Genomic DNA, 22,459 nt, shown 5'->3' on the forward strand with positions numbered 1-22,459 from the left:
AACATTAACGAACTCATGGAGATGACTAAACCAATGCTATTGATTGATGTAGAAAATAATCATATTGATTATGAAATTATGGATGATCATGCTCATGTTTTTTACTTAACCACAGAGATGGCCCTTCATGGTTTCGATGCTACCCAATGGGATGCTGTAATGCAAGCTGAAGTTGATGTTTTAAATCAAAATAAGATATGGACCTTAGTTGCACACCCAAAGACAGAAAAGTCTTTTCAAGGAAATATGTAATCTTCTCTATTTCTTCTAGCCTTAACCTTAAACACCATCAACTTGACATTGAAACCATTTTTTTGCATGGAGAACTCAAAGAAATTTATGATGGAGCAATTGATTCATATTTTAGATCCAACATTCCCAATCTATGTTTGCAAATTTCACAAATTATTATATGTTCTAAAATAGTCTCCACGTATGTGGCATTTCAAATTACACACTTATGTTGTTTCCATCTGCTTCAATCATCTTCAAGCAAAGCCAAATATCTTCATTCTAAAGGAACTATGTATGTCATTATTGACATTTATGTTGATCATTTACCAATTGCTTTGTACTCTATAACTTTCATATGCAAGATTATCAATTAATTAAAGGATAAGTTCCCAACGAATGATCTTCGACCTCTCGAATATTGTTTTGGATTTAAGGTAACTCATAATTGGTGGAGTTTGAGTTCGACATCACTGGATAAGGGAATTGGTAGGATTAAAAAAATATTGTTACATCACAGTTGAACAACAATGCGGACAGATTTCTCAAAGAAACGGGCGTCCTTTCAAAAACATTGGAACTATTGTAATAAAATTAGCCTCTATCTACGAAAGTTTGAAGAACTAAAATGTTTTCCATTAAGCGAAGTATTTTAATTTTAGAAAAATAAATGTGCTCCGTTGTATCCCTTCACCAGAAGAGGTCTGCACATTCTCTAACCTCTAATAAACCAAAACAAACAAAATGTAACATAGAAACGATCAATCTTAGAATCAATACAACACATAATTGACTCTCTCTCTCTTTCTCTCTCTCATTTATTTCTCACATATTGGAACAAACTTTTTACAGTTATTATTACACATGAGAAATCCATGGTTATCATATATCGTCCACGAATCCATAAATGTTGTTAAATAATGTTGAATAGTCCATGATAATCACATGTTTTACTTAGTTTTTCCATATGTATGATCACTGAGATGAAGTGAGTCCATGTATTCCTCGGAAGTGGAGATTTCCATATATCTAGACGATGTATTGCTATTGAAAATTGATCTCCTTGACTTACCCATCATCGCCGAGTTGCTTACGGATTTCCAAGATTCTCCATCGAGGGACCATTTATGTTTGTAATGCTCTAGCTCTAGCTCTTCTAGCCCATCCCTCATCATCTTCTCACTCGGAAAGAGCTCCATCTGTTGATAATAATCAATGGGAGCATGGGGTATGACAGCCACTTTCCCTTCGAGCATCTGCACAACACTACTCATGCTCGGCCGGCTCCTTGGATCGGTTTGCACACACAACATGGCTACCTCCACCATCCTCAACGCTTGCTCCTCATCGTATATCTTCGCACCACCACCGATGCCATAGTTCATGAGTCTCTCGTCCACGAGTTCCATCACACCCTCACGAGGATCCGATCTCATATCTAATGTCTTCCGCAATGCCCTCCAATCTCTCACTCTCCTCCCACTTATGATCTCCAGCAACACAATCCCGTAACTGTACACATCACACTTCTCTGTGATGGCCCCATCCGTTAGCCACTCAGGCGCCAAGTACCCTGGGGTACCCCTCATTATGGTCACCACTGCGCTCTGTTCGTCCCGTAAGACTCTCCGTGACATCCCGAAATCCGATATCTTAGGGAAGAAATCGGCTCCCAAGAGTATATTTTGCGGCTTCAGATCCATGTGTATGATTCTGTCCTCACACTCTTCGTGCAAGTAGGCCAGGCCTTTTGCAGTACCCAGGGCTATAACAAACCTGCGCTCCCATGACAAGATCGGTGTCCGCTTCTTATCGGCCTTAGTCTCCTCGGATTCTAGAGAAAAATTGGGCGTTTTACTGAAGATCCAAGCATCCAAAGAGCCGTTCTCCATGAATTCATACACGAGGAGCTTGTGCGTGGCACCTTCCAGGCAGAAGCCAACCAAGCGCACAAGTTGAAGATGGTGAGTCCGGCCCAGGATTGACACCTCGGCTATGAACTCTTTATTACCCTGTTGACCTCCATCGATGAGTTGCTTCACAGCTATGGGCGTGCCATCCTCCGTAGCTCCTCGGAAGACATTGCCGAAACCACCACCCCCAAGCGGGTCCGAGAAACCGCAAGTATATTCGTGCATCTCCTTCCATGTGAATCGCCTGGGCTTTGAGCCCAGAAGTGAGTCGCCAAGGAGCTCCTTTTCGATCTCATAATCTTCCAATTTTCTGGCTTGTAATCTTCTTCTCCTCTGCACATATACTCCACCCACGAATACTGCGATGACAAGCACAAAGACACCTAGTGATACTCCTATTAGGATGTGATTGGCTCTGGAAGTAGTAGGTGAAGAAGTATCTGGGTCCTCCATGAATTTCAAGTATCCCACGAAATCTTCCTTAGCTGCCGAAGCGTTGAATATGATGGTGGCTACGGGACCCTGGATGAGGAAACAAGAACCATTTGATTTTGACTCCCAGAATGCGGCTGTGCAAGCGCAGTTGTCCTTACAATGATTCTCCCAGCAGTCTTTAGCATCAATTCCTTTGTGGTTGGGAGTGAAGAAAGCATTGGAGAAGTAGCTGGCCCCAGCTATGATTGAAGCATTTGGTTTCTTATGATTAGATCCATGGCCACAAGAAGAAGGGTACGGTTCCCATTTGCCATGGCCCGCATTGAACTTGCAGCCTAATTTGGCATCGTTGGAATCCTGAAGCTCTAATTCATTCGACCCACCACAATTCTGTGTGCAATTCTGCTTCTCTTTGTCACATACACCATAAAATCCGCAGAAGAGAGGCAATTGGCATGGAATTATGGAACTGCTGTTGGAGAGAGTGGCAAATTTTCGCCAGACCGCAGTGCTGTTGGGATATGTGGTATCATTGACCGTGTACGCATGAAGGTCTCCATCACTCTCCAGCCTGAGAAATGTGGCATATGTTATGTTGAACTTGTCCCCGCGAGTATAAGCATTCTCGAATATGATTGGTGTCGACTGTTCTGCTCGGCTACTGCAGTTCTCTGGGGAGATTTGATTGTATTTTGAAATTACTTCCGACCTGTATGAGTATGAATAAACATGTCCAAATCTGTATGTCAATGACATTTCCTAACTACTATACATATATGAGGAATCTGGAGGCAATTCTTTACAAATGATTAATACTAACCTGTTGATTGCTGATGGAACAATATCCAATTGGAGACTGCTGTGGTAGCCCGGATACCAGCACAATACTGCTGCTGCTGCTGCATGATCATAGGAGCGATTCATTTCCTGTGTATGATTGACAGGCCAAACGAAATAAGGATATCCATATCCGCTGTAATCTGTAGAACTATTAGAGGTATTCTTGTTATTTAAGGCTTTGTATTGAATCTTGGTGTAGAGTGTAAGAGTCCCGTTGTTGTCTATGGCTAGCGTGTGGCTGGCTGTTTTATTGCCTGATTCCGTGGTGGGGGTGGTGAGATTCATCCCGGATCGAAGAGCTTGCAGCACCATGAGCGTGTCGGTGGGATGCTCATAAGATTGCCACAATATCTGCTGTTTGACTGCAGAAACGTTAGTGTAGAGGACCATGTTTCCCTCATAGGTGATGGTCAGGGATGCATTGATATGACCGGACGTATTCGTCTGCCACACCACAGATCCATTCCTGTCGTAATCCACGAGCTGCAGATTGCTATCGTCAGGGGAGAGGTGGAGGCAGGCGTTCTCGCCCACAGGGCTGTCGACATTGGCCGTCCACACGACTTTGCCTTTGCTCGTGACCTGCGCCGCCTTCCCGTAGGCTTTGTAGGCGATGAGGGAGAGGTAGTAGGAAGGGGTGCTGGCATTGCTCCTTCTGCACAGCTCGTCCGCGGAGATGACAAAGAAGAGCTGGAAGTAGAGAGTGTAGTTGAGTTTAAAATGTCCGGACGGAACGGCAGCTGGGCGACCATACAGCCTGTCCTGGCTGCTCAATGCTTGTAGAAGGGAACCGTTGTTGCAGGAGCGAATCGTGGACCCGGTGAGGGTAAAGTAGCCCACATCATTGGAGTAGGAGAAGAGGCTGTCGTTCTCGTTGGAGTCGGGGAACTGATACGGCTCCGCGGCAGCAACGATAGGAATGAACGTTATCAATAATAGAAGAAGTAAAGACGTGGCCGCCATACAGCAGCAGAAGTAGGAGCAGCCGCCCCTTCTCAAAATGCCATGAATTAAGCCTCCATGCGAATCCTTACTATTATAAGCCAAGCCCTCTATCAACATCTGCCTCTCATATCATGATTCATAATCACACCCACATGTGTAATGCTCTCTCTCTCTCTCTCTCTCTCTCTCTCTCTCTCTTTGTCTCTCTCGTATAACACACATGTTTGAGCTATATCAAGAACATGGACAACTCTCTTGTGTGTGTGTGTGTGTCTAATTATCCACATGTTTGAGTAGTAAGAAGATTGACGACCTCTCCGTCGATACGAACGTTATAAGGGCCAACACGTTTCCTTCTCTTATGGTTCCAAGTACTCGGTGATCACCAGGAGTACATATGCTCCTTCTACGTTGACTAAACTATGAGAAGAAAATGAAGTAGATCAAGCCAACATATTATTGTCGTATAGCAAAATCATAGTTTTCTTGTGTTTATGAGCATTGACTTTGAGAAATGATTATTATTGGAAATGTTGACAATGGCACAATGGTGATAAAGCTTGATGTTTCAACGATCTCCCCACTCTCTTTATACTCTCTTCTTGTTGTTCTTTATCTCCATACTTCATTGTTCATGAGTTCAAGTGGTCTACACTTCCTATTCTTACAAAACTACAATATCCTCGTTTCTATTCGACCTCAGGTTCATAAATGTGAAGAGGGAGTGAATCTAGGGCTTGGACGGCCTTGAACTCATCTCGGGAATCTCGGATGATCAAGGCCGTCCAAGCACAAATAAAAATAAAAACAAATAAAAACAAATAAAAAAAAATAAAAAGCAAAAAAACATTAAAAAACAAAAATGAAAAGTAAGAGAGAGAAAACTATTTTGGGGTCTATTTGGGGGAAATTCAAAATCGTGAATTTTTGTGTCTTCTTCTCTGTTTCCTCGCTTCTCTGTTTCCTCGTCGAGCACCCTGATTTCTTTATCATACGCAAGAATAACCTAATTTCTGTGTCTTCTTCTCTTTATCACAAGCAAGAATCACAGGTGTGCAAATAAACTTTTCTCCACTTATGAACATGATGGATTTCTATTTTACCCCATACATATTTATGCTTTTTTCTGTTTTTTCATTTAGGGTTCAAAATCGACATATTCTGTGTCTTCTTCTCTCTTTCCTCGTCGACCACTTCTCTATCGCAACTTGCAAGCAAGAATCACAGGTATGTAAATGAAACTTTTCTCTTTTTATTTCTATGATTTTCTTTTGTTTTACCTCATACATATTTATGTTTTTTCTGTTTTTTCATTTGAACATTTTTATGTCTCAATATCATGAGATAATGAAAACATATAATGTTTGGTGACATAATAATGAAAACAGAGAAAAAAATAGAAATCATAGAAGAATGATTTCTATTTTTTTCTCTGTTTTCATTATTATGTCACCAAACATTATATGTTTTCATTATTATCTCATGATATTGAGACATAAAAAGGGAAATAGTAATTTGGTAAAGTGAGATAGGAGAAGTGATATATGAAACATGATATTGAGACATAAAGAGGGAAACAGAAAATTGGTAAAGAGAGATAGGAGAAATGAGCACTATGAGCACATACTAGAAAGATATTGAGTAAAACATGCACTTATATTCCCTTTTACCAAATTTTGTTTGCATACTTACTCTTGCTTTTATTTTCGTGGTTTCAATCTTTAATGTCAAACTTGAATATTATGTGTGTTTAGGGGCATGAACGATGTTCGACTTAAATAGAAGTCCATCACATTGTTCTACCTCTTATGCAATTGAGGAACACGATACGAATGCTTCGCATGATGCATGAGATCTGTTCAGACTATGGTGTGATTCAGTTTTGCCAGGTTTGATTCTCATTCCTAAATCTATATTGTTTCTCATTTGCAGCTTTCGTATTTGTACATTGTTGACTGGTAACCTTGTTTGGTGCCTTTTGTAGGTTCATGGGCATGAGAAAATTTGGATGCCTTTTTCCAACTCGGATATTTATCGACAATTTAAATTTTGGATTATATTGTAAATACACAAACTCTGAATAGTGTATCTTCAGTCTCAACTTCTATAAATACACAATCTGCCATATTGTATCTTCAATTACAATTTTTGTAAATACTCAAACTCGAATATTGTGTATTGAGTGTTATGTAATGGTTTCATGCGTTAATGACATATTTGCGTAAACTTTCTTCACTTTGTATCTTCACTTTTGAATATATTTATGTTGTGTGGTCATGTATGGTTTTATGCAATGATGCATTGCGTGAGATATATGTAGTATGGTCTTGTCTAATTCCTGAAATGATCTCTTTGGTAGGCACACAATTTGTTAAAGTTTTAAATTTCATGCATCGATTCATTGGAGAGCTACGTAATATGCATCATTAAGTCTTATTAATGTCTATGTTATATATGTGAAGCTCAGAAGGATGCTTTTTTGATAGTGATTATTTAATGTTTGAACTCTTGTTTGAGGTTGTTCTTTGGAGATCCATTTGAAGCAACCAATCATCTGTATGAAATGTATGGTAATGATGTTAAGACACAAAGGGATGATAAAGGACTCTTTCTATTGTTCAACCTTCAGAAATTATAGTGTTGTAAGGGTGAACCTTTATCAACAGGTGAAGGGCCTTGAAACAATCAACAAATTTGCAGCACCCTAACACAGTTTGAATTTTGATTGCATTATAACTCTTGCATAGGACTCTTGCATAGGAAGGAAATTTGTGAGAGCTCATTATTGTAATTGTGGCAAAGCAAAACAAATTCCTTTTGCATCCATGTTGCTTTAGGAAGTGCTAATGATGTCAACCTGGGTTCCGTTTCTCTCTCTCTCTCTCTCTCTCTCTCTCTCTCTCTCTCTCTCATGTTGGCTAAATTTAAAGCAGAGGTATGCTTGTTCTTTGAAAAAATATATGAGAGCATGGAAGCTGCCTATGCTTGACATTCTCATGGTATGCTGCTTTTGGTGTCCTTAGATGACAACTGAGCACATCTCCCATTCCAAGAACCATGAACTGAATTATGTTTGTTTGCTTACAATTGTAACACCGACTCTTTCTATTGAATAGAAATTTGGGGACCGAGCCTTCATAGGATACATAACTAGACAATATAGGGGAATGGTTGCCTTCATGATAAGGAGCGATACATCAATGCCCCATGATATTATTTGAGCATATATGAAAGCAGACCCTATTGTGACCATGGTGATTGGTGTCCAATGTATTTGGGAGATCTTTATGCAAGGGTACTCAAGATGGGCGCTTACATAATCAAAACAAAATGCTAGGTATGTAGGTACTCATTATTGGTATACTCATGCAAGAATGTTTTCAATGATGTATCACATGGCAGCTCAAAACCTCTTCACATCCAATAGAAATAGATTTAGCCAGATATGCAGGTCTACAGAACACCTCTATAGAACAGATCTGCCAATCATATAGTTGGGAACTGGAGTCAGGAGAGAACCATGTTTTCTCTTGTGTCGTCTTCAAACAGAGCTTTGATTAACTGCGCTAAGTTAATAAAATACAAAGACTAACAGAGGTTAGCCCTGTTCTTGTTAGAACGCAAGAGACATACGAGATGTTGTTGAACAACAATACAACCAAAATAGCTCATCAACTCAGAACAGTCAGTCACGGCTTCCTCATTAAAACAAGGATGTGTCGATGCATCTTCGTTTCCTCAATGAGCTAAGGGAGCTCATGGGTAGAGTGGTCTCTATTCCAAGGTTATTTAGGGGGTATCGATGAGGATGGGAAGCATCATGAAGATGGGCGGTTAAGTGAGGGAAAGAGAGAAAGGGATTTGAACATGAGAAAGAGATTTCAAGTGCCCTATATGCATATAGAAAGAGCTGCATTCTTTTGCTTGTTTCAACTCTGATTTGGGGGAGGGAAAGAGAGAAAGGGATTTGAACATGAGAAAGAGATTTCAAGTGCCCTATATGCATATAGAAAGAGCTGCATTCTTTTGCTTGTTTCAACTCTGATTTGGGGGAGGGAAAGAGAGAAAGGGATTTGAACATGAGAAAGAGTTTCAACTCAGAGAAAGAAAACGCAAAGAAAGGGAAGGGAAAGAGAAAAATAAAAATAGAGAAAAGAAAATGCAGAGAAATGCAAGGGAAATAGAGAAATAAAAATAGAAAACCATAGAGAGAGAGGGGATTTTCACACACAATTTTGAATTTCCCCCAAAAAGTTTTCTCTCTCTTCTTCTTCTTTTTCTATTTTTCTACTTTTTTTACTTTCTTCGAGGTCTTTTTCTTTTTTTTTGCTTTATCTTTTTTTCTGTGCTTGGACGGCCCTGATCATCCGAGATTCCCAAGAACAGTTCAGGGTCGTCCAAGCCCTAGATTCACTCTCTCTTCACATTTATGAACCTGAGGTCGAATAGTGACGAGCACTACAATATACCCAACATTCACTTCTGAAATAGGAGATGCCTCAAGAAACTATTGTATTCCCAATATTGACTTCGGAAAAAGACGATGCCTTAAATAACTACCTAATTCCAAGGTTGACATTGGCAATTATTGGGAGCCTTAAAGGACTACCTATCACCATCATTGACATTGGCATATGAGATACCTTTTGCACTCAATGAAGAGGATGCCTTACATATCATACCCACTTTTGAGATTATTACTAAATTCTATGCCACTTCCATGTGCGATTCAGTAGAAGCTCTATTTAAAGAAAATCTCATCTCTTGTATAAGGTTTTGTTTACTTTTCATTCCTATATAAGGGGCATATGTCAACGTACTTTTGTACCAACTAAACAAAATGTTACAAAATGAAACTTCATTGATCTAATTAAAAATGTTGAGCAAAGTGTCTAATCCATGCCAGAAATTTTCATGTTTCTCATTATCCTAACCAAAATTAATAAATTTTAACTAGCCATTTTCCAACTAGTTATAATGTTAACTGTAAGTCTTGAAATTTCAAAATTTCTCATTACATACCAAATCAATAAATTGCAGAATTAAGGATCCAAAAGTATGTGCATACAGTATATAACCTAAAAATTGCAAAATTTTCTAGTCTGGAACTTTTGCAGATTCTAAATTTTGCTAAATTCCAAGTGATATGCAATCGACATGTCATTGCTATGTTGAGCAAAATCTATTACGAACTAGAAAGTACACCACACCGGTCACGAAGAAGAACGCATCCACAAAGGACATCGAGTAACTAAAGAGACATACAATAGTGCACTAGAAGAAGAAGCCAACACATGGAAAGGTATAAAAGAATACGTTTGCGGAAGCGTGTGCGAAAGACACCGAGAGTACACAGTCGGTGTTCGGAAATTCGACGGTAAGGAATACACAGAGAATGGTGAGAGAGAAAGAGACATAGAGAGGAGACAACAAAATTCTATTTCGAATAATGAACACTTTGTACATACACCGTGCTTAGTGAGCACTTTTTATACAAGCCCTGACAAGTGAGTTGACACAAGTACCATCAGTACTTGAACGCTCATAAATGAGCCAAACACTAATTCTTCCTACAATACTTCTATTTACTATAATAGGAATATAGGCCCTCAACGGCCTTGGAATCCTTCCAACTTGACTCACCCGACTCTCGGCTCTCGGCTTCTTCAGCCAATTGGGTCCATGTTCAGCTTGTCTCTCAAGCTCAACTTGAGGTTCCGCCGTGTTAGGTCTGGCTGGTTCATCACACATGATGTGAAGTAGTACAAAACTCTACTCGTTGCCTATTCCCAAGTCGGGAAATCTGTCTATGTCGATTACGGTGATGCATCATTAGCTCCTTCGACATTACTCCAGTAACCATGACCAAGCAGGTACTGCTGCATCTTGTAAGACCAACTTGATGGATAGTTGCTCCTGTCGGGCTTTTCGGTGGGAAGCGAGCTTCCCATTCCTTTGTCCATGTTCCTGTCTTTGTTTTTCCGTAAACGAGAAGCCTGGTCTCTGTCTTGTTCGCTTGCTTTTTTGTCGGCCGTAGAGAGGTCTCAACCTTGCATTCTGATACCATGTAAAAGACTACATTTGCGGAAGCGTTTGTGAAAGACATGGACGGAGTACATAGTCGGTGTTCAGAAATTCGATAGTTAAGTATACACAGAGAATGGTGAGAGAGAGAGATAGAGAGAGCAGAAAACAAAATTCTATTTCGAATAATGAACACTCTGTACATACACTGTGCTCAGTGCACAGTTTTTATACAAGCCCTGATGAGTGGGCTGACACAAGTACCATTAGTACTTGAATACTCATATATGAGCTAGACACTAATTCTGCCTACAATATTTCTATTTACTATAATAAGAATATAGGCCCTCAATGGCCTTTTGGAATCCTTCTGACTTCACTTAGTCGGCTCTTGGCCCTCGACTCTCGGCTTCTTTAACCGATTCGGGCCTACTCGATCGATCTCCAATTGATTTGGCTCTCGGTTTCTTCAATTGATTCAGCCCATATTGAGCTTGTCTCTCAACAAAAGGCAAACCAATGGGCGGCCTAGTGTGAAATGAGCATACTCACAATGTAAAATTGATAAAATCTACCTTGTGGTGACTTTTTAGCCCGGGGGCTTCATTGTTAAAACTTGTACGATAGCACGTGAGTTCATCAAAAAGGGTTTAAATGAGCCATTCAGGTACAGAATGTATATATATAAGGGTATTAATAAATATTTGAAATATATATTTAGATAAAGGTATTATCAATTATACTAGAAAAAAAATTACATAAGCCCATGAAATATTAGATATTTTAATGAGATAGTAAACAAGTATTATGCAAACAATACTCAAATTTGGAGTAGCATATATACATATACTCTTTCATACATACATACATACATATACATGCATGTATGCATATGTACCTATATTCAAACATTACATCCATGAATATGTATATACATGCATTACACCGATTTATACATGCATACTTGACTACGTAAATATATGTACAAATATATATTACCATGTGTAAATATTTACATACACATACATAAATACATTGCATACTACATATATAAATACATGCATACATACATACATATGCATGTATGTATGCATGTATGTATATATATGTATGTATGTAAAATCAGCCATATATATATATATCAGAATCAACCATATATATTGATATATATATATATATACTACACATTTTTACAAACATATTTTATATAGTACATATTACACACATGTATCATTATACACACAATTATATGCAACTGCATATATTATACATACCAAACACAAAAAATATGCTCAAATAAATAAATTACATATTATATATATATATACATACACATACATATCAATACATAAGATTACATATTATATGTCTTACAAATAACACATACAAACAAGTTACATATATTATATATGTATATACACACACACACACAGATAATTTAATAAATTAGATATTAGATATCATATAGTCCATATATATTACACAATAAACAAATTTACATACACATACATACATACATAGATATATTAAATATAGACATACATATTCCACATATCACCATATATATAGATAATACAAAACCATGCAAACTACATTACTTACATATATACACACACATTAGATATATGTATACTTACACATACATCCATATACGAGCCCCGAAAATATACATACATAAATACATTACATATATACACACACATTAGATATATGTATACTTACACATACATCGGATATATACATGCATATTACATACATACATCCATATACGAGCCCCGAAAATATACATACATAAATACATTACATATATACACACACATTAGATATATGTATACTTACACATACATCGGATATATACATGCATATTACATACATACATCCATATATGAGCCCCGAAAATATACATACATAAATACATTACATATATACACATACATACATACATTCATACATGTACATACATATCACCATATACACATATTATATATATATATATATATATATATATGCATACATACATTAAATATATACATACATATTACAAACAGACATCCATGCACGTTGACATATGTATATATGCACATACACATACACATACACATACATACCTTACATATGTTACTATGTACATACATATTCCACATATATACATACATATTACAAACACACATCCATGCACATTGACATATGCATATATGCACAGACATTTAGACATTACATATGTACATACATATTACATATATATACATGCAATATACATACACACACATTGGATATATGTATACTTACACATACATTGGACATATACATATATATTATGTGTATATTGCAAACATACATCCTTATATGAGCCATACACATACTAAACACAAAAATACCCTGAAATTATACATACATAAATACATTACATATTACATACATATATACATATACATACATTCGTACATGTACATGTACATACACATATTCATTTATACATTGCTACATGTATATACGTACATATGCCTACAATGCTACACATAAATTTTACAAACATACATCCATACACATATATACATACATTACATATGTACATAGATATCATCACATATGCACACACACACATGGTCATACACGTTATAATAGAACATATATACATACGCATACATACATTAGATATATACATAGATATCGTGCACATATTATAATCACACATCCATATAAATTGAATCGTGTACATTGACATATGTATATATGCATACACATGTACATTCGTACATGGACATATGTACATTAACACATGGACATACATATATTCATTTATACATTGCTACATATACATACACATACATACATTAGATATTTACATAGATATTATGCACACGTTACAATCACAAATCCATACACATTGAATCATGTACATTGACATATGCATATACGCATACATACATACATTACATATGCATACACATATGTACATTCATATGCAACATACACATATGCAATCACACATGCCATACACACAATACATACAACACAATATGTACATACATACAATATATACAATACAATACTGTAAACGTGAGTGTTTGCGGAAGCGTAAAACAGAGAACAACACACACAGAGAGAGAGAGAGAGAGAGCAGAACGTAATTTCCAAAATTATATCAAGACTCTGTCACTACACACTGTGCTAAGTAGCACTATTTATACAAGTCCTCTTGGGACTGACAGAAGTACCATGTACTTCAATGCTCACACGAGCATCTGACACTTACTACGAGACTATAGCTACCTAGTAGTCTATCCTATACTAGGCTTCCGATTGGACTACCGGTTACGGATTGCACCCGGCCTCCACTGCTTGCCGGTTCGGTTGCTCACCGTCATACTGATCCGTTTCGCCCGATCCGTCTCGCTTACCGGCTCAGGCTTATTCAGCCGATCCGGCTCCGGTTGAGCTTGCCGCTCAACACTCCCCCTCAAGCTCAACTTGAGGTGGGGTCGTAGTGTCGACCTCTGTGGCAGCTGTTGGCCGGTCAGAAGAGCAAGGACAAGTGGGAAGGCGGAATCAGATCGGATAATAGGAAGTAAATAATAGTAAAATTATTATTCGGAGGGACGGATCCGGTACAGTTGTACCGATCCGGATCCGGACCGATTCGGATGTCGGTTGCCTAAGCACACCGATTGTAACCTTGCCGGATGCCTATAAAAGGATCCGATGATTTGTAAAGTGTTTTGACGGAAGTAATACAATAGTGATTATTGCGTATTTATCTGTATCTTGTATTGTTTGCCATCCGTGCTTAATTGTAATCATCTTATGCGTGTAACCTAGCATCCAATCCTTACCACCCCTTTGGAGAAGTGTCGGATAGACACCTGTGTTGAGGCTAGTCCGGCGAGACAGACAACACTATTTTGGCGACCACGATTCCTGCAAAGTGCAGAGGACAACCGGGGGATGGATGTCTAGACCAAACGACGACCACATCACCGAACGAGGGAGACGATACACCGAACGCGAGCAACGACGGGAAGCCCTGCAGCAAGCCGTCGACGAGATCCGGCGGGATCGGTCATTCTCCAAAACTCTTCGGAGAGTCGCAGAAGAAGCACTGCAGTTCCGGGTTCTGCAAATCCCCGACGAAGGCAGTAGCATAACAAGCCTGCAAGAGGCGGAAACGATACTGCAGACGCTCGCCACGGGCGACGGGGACTCAGAAGCATTCGCAACACTTGAGGCGGAGTCAGAAAGCGATGGAAGCGTTGCATCCCGGTATAAAAGTAGCCACGACACACCAAACGACCGGGAGGACGAGGGGTCGGACGACTCAGTAACACCGGCGCCAGAGGAAGAAATAACCCTGGAATTCGGTGATCGGCAACCGCCGAGGAAGGCTGAGCGGATACCGACAACACCCGCGGAGGAACCAACGGACCGGACACCGGCAACACCCGCGGAGGAACCAAAGGTTCTCACACCAACGCCAACAGCGGACAGAGAGCGGAGGGAACAGGACAGTCAGTTGGACGACACGATGCCGTACCCATACCCAAAGTACCGGGATGAGGCCGACGCGGAGGCACACGTGTACGCATTCCTCCAAACATGGGAAGCCAACCATGTCTCCCAAAGATTGACGGAGCCCGAAGCCGAACGATCCAAAATCGCCGAATTCGGCATAACCTTAGAAGGGCCGGCGGCCCAATGGCACGCAAAGCACTTACCAGGCACCTTTGCCACATTCGATGCCTTGAAGGCCAGATTCCTCAGGTTTTTTCACAGACAATTTGAGCAAAGGGAATTGGTCGGGCAGTTCTACACCACCCGGCAGGAAGAGAACGAGACTATGCCACAATTCATCATTCGGTTCCAAACCCTGCACAACCAACTGACAAGAGCACCACCCGAAGACGAAGCCAAAGCAGTCTTTCTGGCTGCACTGAAAGAGCCACTTCGAACAATGTGCGGAGTCCTTGATTTCCAAACCAGCACAATGGACCAAGTTATTGATCGGGTTTTAGAAATGGACAAGACTAGCCCCTTCTTGTCGATGGGGATGTTACACCGGGCACTCCCAAAGGAGGAAGACCTGAGGTTCCGACAGGCCTTACAATGCACAACATGCCTAAATTCGGGACACTCAACAGTGGACTGCACCCTGCGGACACAATGTGTGATCTGCAACTCTCGAGCCCATACAACGGACCGATGCGAATATAACCTGTTAAATCGGCAAGCAACACCGGTTCGACACATAGAACCGCGCAATCAGAACTCGGACGAGGATCGATTCCGGAGAGACGACCGCTACCAACGTGAACGCGGTAACAGATACGCTGATAGAAGACACGACAACTATGACCGAGAGGAGAGACGCAGAGATAGCTACCCCCGGGACCGGTACGACAGAGACGAATCCCCGGAAGACGATCGACGCAGAGAAGAGAGGCGACAAGGATACGCTGATACAAGACGCGACAACTATGACCGAGAGGAGAGACGCAAAGATAGCTACCCCCGGGACCGGTACGACCGAAACGAAGCCCCGGAATACGACCGACGTAGAGAAGAGAGGCGACAAGGGAACCGAAATTTCCGACGGAATCAGAAGCGTGGATTTTTCCGAAGAGAGGAACGTCGGGAGGCAGCAAGGAATGACAACCCGGTATCGGTACCGGATAACCGGAAAACTGAAGACGACCGCCGGGGCATACCCACCCTCCAAACCGGGGACAAAGCAGAAACAAGCAACAGTCACAAGGTGTACTGTTATTACTGCCGCAAGGAAGGCCACTATAGTAACCAATGCCCAAGCAAAAGCTATGACAAGCAGCCGGAAGTCAACATGGTTACAACCGAAATAACAGAAGTACAGCAGGTCACAACCCGGTCAAAGGGAAAGACCGCTGAGTGGGAAGCCCAGGAGGCAATCAGAAAACAAGCGACACAATGGATCAAGGAGGTCAATGAACAGAATGCGGCAGAAGTAAGAGACCAAAATATGCCAAAAGACGAAGAAATCATACAGCCAGGAGAAAACCCGACGTGGCAAGCGCTACAGGACTGTCAAATCGTGCTGCCGTTAGCACGACTACTACAGTTAGTGCCACGATTTACAGCAGACCTACAGGCATCCGTCAGCAAACCGAAGCCGACGCCAGCACCGACATTCTTCTCCAACCCGGAGGAAGGACCAGTGGTGGTCGATACAAGTAGCCCGACGATCACGGCAATCGTGAAAGGAAAGGAAATTGCTGGAACGATTATTGACGGAGGCTCCGGGGTAAATGTCATCAGCCAACAGACATGCAACGACCTGGGCATCCGGGAATGGGAACCATGCCCCTTCTGGTTACGCATGGCGGATACTAGCTCAGTCCGACTGACCGGGCTTATCCGGGATTTGGAAATAACGATCGGAGGCCACGTATTCCGGATATCGGCCGTGGTGCTCCAGCTGAATGTACAAGGCACGTACCCCCTACTGCTAGGACGACCATGGCTGCGAACGACGCATATCAAGCAGAACTGGCAAAAGAACATGATCACATTCTGGCGAGGAAAAACAAAGGTACGAGTAACGACGCAACCACGGGTGATCACCAGTAAGGAAGCAACTCCATTGTATGCGGAAAGCATTAACATGTTGGAGGGATTACCGGACGAGGAAGTCGAGCGGTACCTCGAGGAACACCCACGAATCGTCCCACTATTTGAGGTGGATATCACGGCGGCAGTAGAACCGTACATTACGACGCTGGAAGAACCGGACCAAGCGGCAATCCGGGAACTGCGACAAGCGCAGGAATCCCTAGAGAGGGAAATGACGATATCCCAGAGGGTAAAAGCATCCCAACTCGAGGAGGTGGACCTCGGCACAGCAGACAAGCCCCGACCGGTAAATGTTGCAAAGGAATTACCAAAGGAAGAAAAGAAGGCAATGGTAGCATTGTTAACAGACTTCAAGGATGTGTTCGCGTGGTCGTACGAAGACATGCGAGGGCTGGACCCCCAGCTCTATCAGCACCAAATTCACCTAAGTACGGACGCGAAACCGATTGCTCAACGCAGGTACCGGATGAATCCGAATTATGCGGCAAAGGTGAAGGAGGAAATTGATAAGCTCCTCCGGGTCGGATTTATCCGACCGGTCAAGCAGGCAACCTGGCTGAGTTCGATAGTGGTGGTCCCGAAAAAGAACGGAAAAATCCGGGTATGCGTGGACTACCGAAAACTAAATGCCGCAACAGTGACCGATGCGTTTCCACTACCATTTACGGACGGGGTGTTAGATGCGGTAGCCGGGCACGAAGTTTACAGCTTCCTGGATGGATTTAGCGGCTACAACCAAATACGAATGAACCCGGCCGACCAAGAGAAAACAACGTTCGTGACGGAATGGGGAGTGTTCGTCGCGGTCGTGATGATGTTCGGACTAAAGACGGCTCCAACGACCTTTCAAAGGATAATAATGGAAATTTTCGGGGAATATATCCCCGGTTTTATGCAGGTCTTCCTTGACGATTTCGCGGTTTACAGTCGGCACAGAGAGCATCTCGATCACCTCCGGATGTGCTTGGAGAAGTGCCGCGAGTACCGATTGAGCCTGAATCCGGCCAAGTGCGTCTTTGGAGTGGCAAGCGGCAACTTGCTAGGGCACGTGGTGAGTAAGGAAGGAATCGCGGTAGATCCGGATAAAGTCAAGGCGATTCTCGATGCACCAGCACCAAGTAACGCAAAGGCTTTAAGCCGGTTCCTGGGCCAAATAAGGTGGCATAGCCGGATGATATGGCACCTCGCGGACTTCGCTACACCGTTACATACCGCCGTACATAGGGTACCCTTCCTATGGGCAGAGACGGAGGAGGAATCCTACAAAGCGTTGAAGGTTATGCTGTCGCAAGCTCCGGTGGTGCAACCGCCGGATTGGAGTAAAAGCTTTCACGTCTTCGTCGACGCGTCGGACGTAGCAATCGGCAGCGTTCTGATGCAACTCACAGAGCCGAAATGGTACCGACCGGTGTACTACGCAAGCCGGAAACTCTCAAAAGCCGAACGGAATTACTCTACAACGGAACGCGAGGCATTGGGAATGGTGTATAGTGTCACAAAGTACAGGCACTATCTGCTCGGAAGGAAGTTTTCCTTCCATGTCGACCATTCGGCACTACTCTACCTGGTCTCGAAGGCATCCCTGACGGGAAAAATTGCACGGTGGACACTGCTACTACAGGAATTTGAATTCGACATTTTCCACCGACCCGGGGCGCAGCATGCGGTAGCGGACTATCTAAGCAGACTCGAATCCGGAGAAGCAGGGGACGGCGTCCAGGATGAGTTTCCCGACGCCGAATTGTTCCGGATCACGACGAAACCGGCAACGGATACAACGGTAGCCGACGAAGAGACATGGCTAACTGAGATGCATCAGTTCCTGAGCACCGGAGTTCCCCCGGAGAACATGGACCGCGATGAAAGGAAAAGGGTAGCAGTAAGAAGTAGACATTTCTGCTTGGTTGGAGAAAACCTCTATCACAAGGGGGCAGATGGCATCTGGAGACGAGTAGTGCGGAGCGATGAGAAGGATCTAATCCTCAGGGAAGCCCACTGTGGAATTGCCGGCGGGCATTATGCCGGCGACGCAACCGCTCGGAAAATATGGCAGAGCGGACTGTGGTGGCCGACCACCCTAAACGATGCCGTGAAGTATAGCAGAGAATGCGATTTGTGTCAACGACTGGGCCAACCCACAGAGCAGGCCCGGATGCCACACCACCCGGTCTTGCCCTTAGAACCGTTTCAAAAGTGGGGGTTGGACTTTGTCGGTCCCTTCAAACCACCGGCAATGCGAACCGGAAATCGGTATGTCATAGTGGCGACCGACTATTGCACCAAATGGGTAGAAGCAAAGGCCTTACGGGACAACACGGCCGCGTCCACGGCAAAGTTTCTGTACGAATGCATATGGTGCCGGTATGGATGCCCGATCGAGCTTATAAGTGACCAAGGAGGACATTTTCTCGGGCAGGTAGTAGAAAGCCTGACGTCATTTTACACGGTGGTACATAAAAAGAGTACACCCTACTACCCTCAAGCCAATGGACTAGCGGAATCAACGAACAAAACTCTGCAGAACATCCTACGAAAAATCGTCAACGAGAACCGGACCGACTGGGATACGAAATTGCAAAGCGCGCTATGGGCGTACCGAACAACGTACAAAACCAGCATCCGGACAACCCCGTTCCGACTAGCATTCGGGTTAGAAGCGGTCATGCCGGTAGAGTTCCAGATCCCCAGCTTACGGATTCAGGTGAAGGAGCGCTTAAGTGAGAACGAGTCCGAACGAATCCGGCTGGCAACGTTGTTGGAATTAGAGGAAAACCGAATAGCCAGCTTACTACAACTCGAACTGGAGCAAAGGAGGAGAAAAGCCTTCATGGACCGACACCGGCGTGGCAATGAAAAGGAGTTCGAAGTCGGGAAACCGGTACTACTATTCCAGACACGGATGGGGAACATGCCGGGAAAGTTGCGGTTTCGATGGACCGGACCGGTCACCAAGGAGTACAATGGGTCGTATCAGCTCGGCACGTTGTTTGGAGATGTCATCGGCAAGTGGGCAAATGGATTTCGGCTAAAGCCGTATAAGGGAAATATGCCAGCCAACCCGTTCAAGCGAAACCCGGAAATCCGGCAAGATGAGGAACCGACACCGACAGACGCTGCTGAAGATATTCGGACCGAGGAAGAACTGACACCGACAGACGCTGCATCCACACGAACCAACCCGAACAAATCGGGGGGGACCAGCAAATGACGTGGTCCAAGCAAAGGAAAAAAAAAAAAAAAAAAAAAGACGTGGGCAAAATCGACGCGAATCATCGTAATGATGGGGAGATCACAAGAGGTGGGAGCGCCACCATGCAACGAAGAGGCGCCATGCATTAAAGAAGGACGTGCGCGTACTTGCTATTTAAAGCATGGAGCGTGGGCACTCACACGCGGCAAACAAGAAAGGACATACTAATTATGGCGGGAGAGGAACATGCGCGGGAAACGAAAAAGGGCGGCTCGAGGCACAACCCACTATATAAGACACAGGCCTGCGAAGGGCTCACTTTTTACGTATTTTCCTACATACAGGCGCAGAAGCACAGAAGAGCGACTCGACGCACAGAGCACACACAGCGCGATCCCGAACAACAGGCAGCAGACGAAGAATTCGAAACAATGGTACTGTCGGAAGAGGCACGCCAATGGATGAGGGAGAACGGGTTAAAAGGATTGCTGCGGATCGCCGACGCTCCACCACACGCAGAACCAGAGCAGGCGGCAACATCGATCGATATATTAGAAGTCACGGAAGGAGCGGTGCAGGCACTCACGGGGATCAAAGCAGGAGGACTGCAAACAATCGAAAACCCTTCCAGTGAAATCCTGTTCGAATATTTCGGGGAATACTCTATCAGCAGCAAGGCGTACCGAACGCAGGGCGGAGAGAACCTGCTGTTCGGAGAAGTGGCCCGCGCTATGATGGAATACGGATTCGTGAATCCCCGTCCCCCAGCCATAGCCAAGTACCGGGCAACGTTCTTGATAGCAGCGTACGAGGGCTTACAAATAGACTGGCTCCATTTCATAACCGAAGGATTGAAGGAGGCCATCAGAAATCTTGTGGAAGGAAAAAAGCCATGGGCCGGGATAGCACAATGGCTAACGGTGTTAGTCCCACCGGTGCTCCCCATCACACAAAAGAAAAGAGGTCGGCAGGAGACGACGCCGAAAAAGGTCACAAAGCGCCGACAGTGTTAAGAGTCTATTACTAATCAATAGACCAAATCAAGTAAAAAGGAAGAAAATAGATTGGATAGAAGAACCCGTTCCACCCGACCACCCCCGAGCTATGATCTAGACATAGCCAACCTACCACCGACGTCCCATACCGCCGGATATTAGGATGACTAATACCTTGGAAGAGATAAACACGATCGTCGAGACAAAAGCCTAGCCCGCACCACCGGTGTCTACGACAGCAGCCTTCCGACGTGATGATCCCTATGAGGGTAGCTAAGCCTCATATTTATACCTTTTCCTAGGCCCCTTGAATAGATGTGCCTTTCTAAAAGGCTCTCTATTCATTGGTTGTCTAAATCATGATAGTGCATGCACATAACATTCATTCTATCCAATCATTAGTCCCCTTTTAATAATAGTGAACATACCCTTCACTAATGTAAATATTAGTGACCTACCCTCACCAACGTTATGTGTACATAACATACTCCCCTACTTCAAAAGATTGCACTCTTGCAATATAAAGTGAGGAAATTGTGCCTTAAGCGAATGCTCGCGTTCCCATGTGGCATCATCAATAGGTTTATCCATCCATTTGATCTTGAATAGCCGAATCTCTTTAGAACGTAAACGTTTAGTACGAGAATCAAGAATTCGTTCAGGAACATGAGGTTTGTAAGAAAAATCCTCTAATGTTACAAGATCTTGGATTGTGATGGTGTTATCACCAGAGCCTAAAAATGGTTTTAGACGACTGACGTGAAAAACAGGATGAATACCAACGTTACGAGGTAAGGCAAGGTGATAAGCAGATGACCCAACTCGCTTAAGGATTTCAAATGGGCCACAATATCGTGGGGCTAACTTAGCGCACTTGCCCGTAGATAATGACGTAGAATCAGTCGGGACACGCAAAAAAACTTTTTGACCAATAGTAAATGCACGAGGACGTCTATCCTGATCAGCATAAAATCGAGCACGATCTTGAGCTGTCTTGACATTTTCTTTGGCAATATGCAACATTTGGTTCATGTCTTGCAAAAAATTGCGTGTACTGTCTAATGTATCACGATGAATCGTGACATCAACTGGGGCACGTGGCTGAAAACCATACATCAACATAAAAGGACTATATCCGGTGGATGTATGTTTAGAGCTATTATAGGCAAATTCTAAGATAGGAAGGTATTGCTCCCACTTAGAAGGGGTTTTTGCTACATAACCTCGAAGCATGTCCTCAATAATTTGATTAACTCGTTCAGTTTGTCCATCAGACTGAGGATGAT

General features: G+C 42.8%; 1 protein-coding gene and 1 long non-coding RNA gene across 2 annotated transcripts; one reads left to right on the plus strand and one right to left on the minus strand.

The window, feature by feature from the left end:
- Window positions 1-1,061: 1,061 nt before the first annotated feature.
- Window positions 1,062-4,297, minus strand: LOC147854076 (G-type lectin S-receptor-like serine/threonine-protein kinase SD2-5). Its single transcript, XM_087332026.1, has 2 exons — window positions 3,400-4,297; window positions 1,062-3,288 (listed from the first exon to the last, which is right to left on the minus strand). The coding sequence occupies exons 1-2, from the start codon at window positions 3,807-3,809 to the stop codon at window positions 1,182-1,184; spliced, it is 2,517 nt and encodes an 838-aa protein (XP_087188152.1). The 5' UTR covers window positions 3,810-4,297; the 3' UTR covers window positions 1,062-1,181.
- Window positions 4,298-5,285: 988 nt separating this feature from the next.
- LOC147854077 (uncharacterized) lies at window positions 5,286-6,599 on the plus strand. The gene is made up of 3 exons (XR_015531159.1): window positions 5,286-5,415; window positions 5,507-5,591; window positions 6,349-6,599. It is a non-coding gene; the product is annotated as an uncharacterized LOC147854077 (long non-coding RNA).
- The last annotated feature ends 15,860 nt before the right edge of the window (window positions 6,600-22,459 follow it).

This window comes from Azolla caroliniana, unplaced genomic scaffold (assembly GCF_043228905.1).
Source record: "Azolla caroliniana isolate FFs.n. ecotype wild unplaced genomic scaffold, voAzoCaro1.0.p SCAF_16, whole genome shotgun sequence".
Classification (NCBI taxonomy): domain Eukaryota; kingdom Viridiplantae; phylum Streptophyta; class Polypodiopsida; order Salviniales; family Salviniaceae; genus Azolla; species Azolla caroliniana.

Excerpts from the sequence above, each read along its gene's own strand:
- LOC147854076 (XM_087332026.1), bottom strand. The coding sequence starts at position 3,809 with ATGGTCCTCTACACTAACGTTTCTGCAGTCAAACAGCAGATATTGTGG. Across the intron at positions 3,289-3,399 it reads GTTCCATCAGCAATCAACAG|GTCGGAAGTAATTTCAAAAT; the intron begins GTTAGTATTAAT and ends ATACTCATACAG.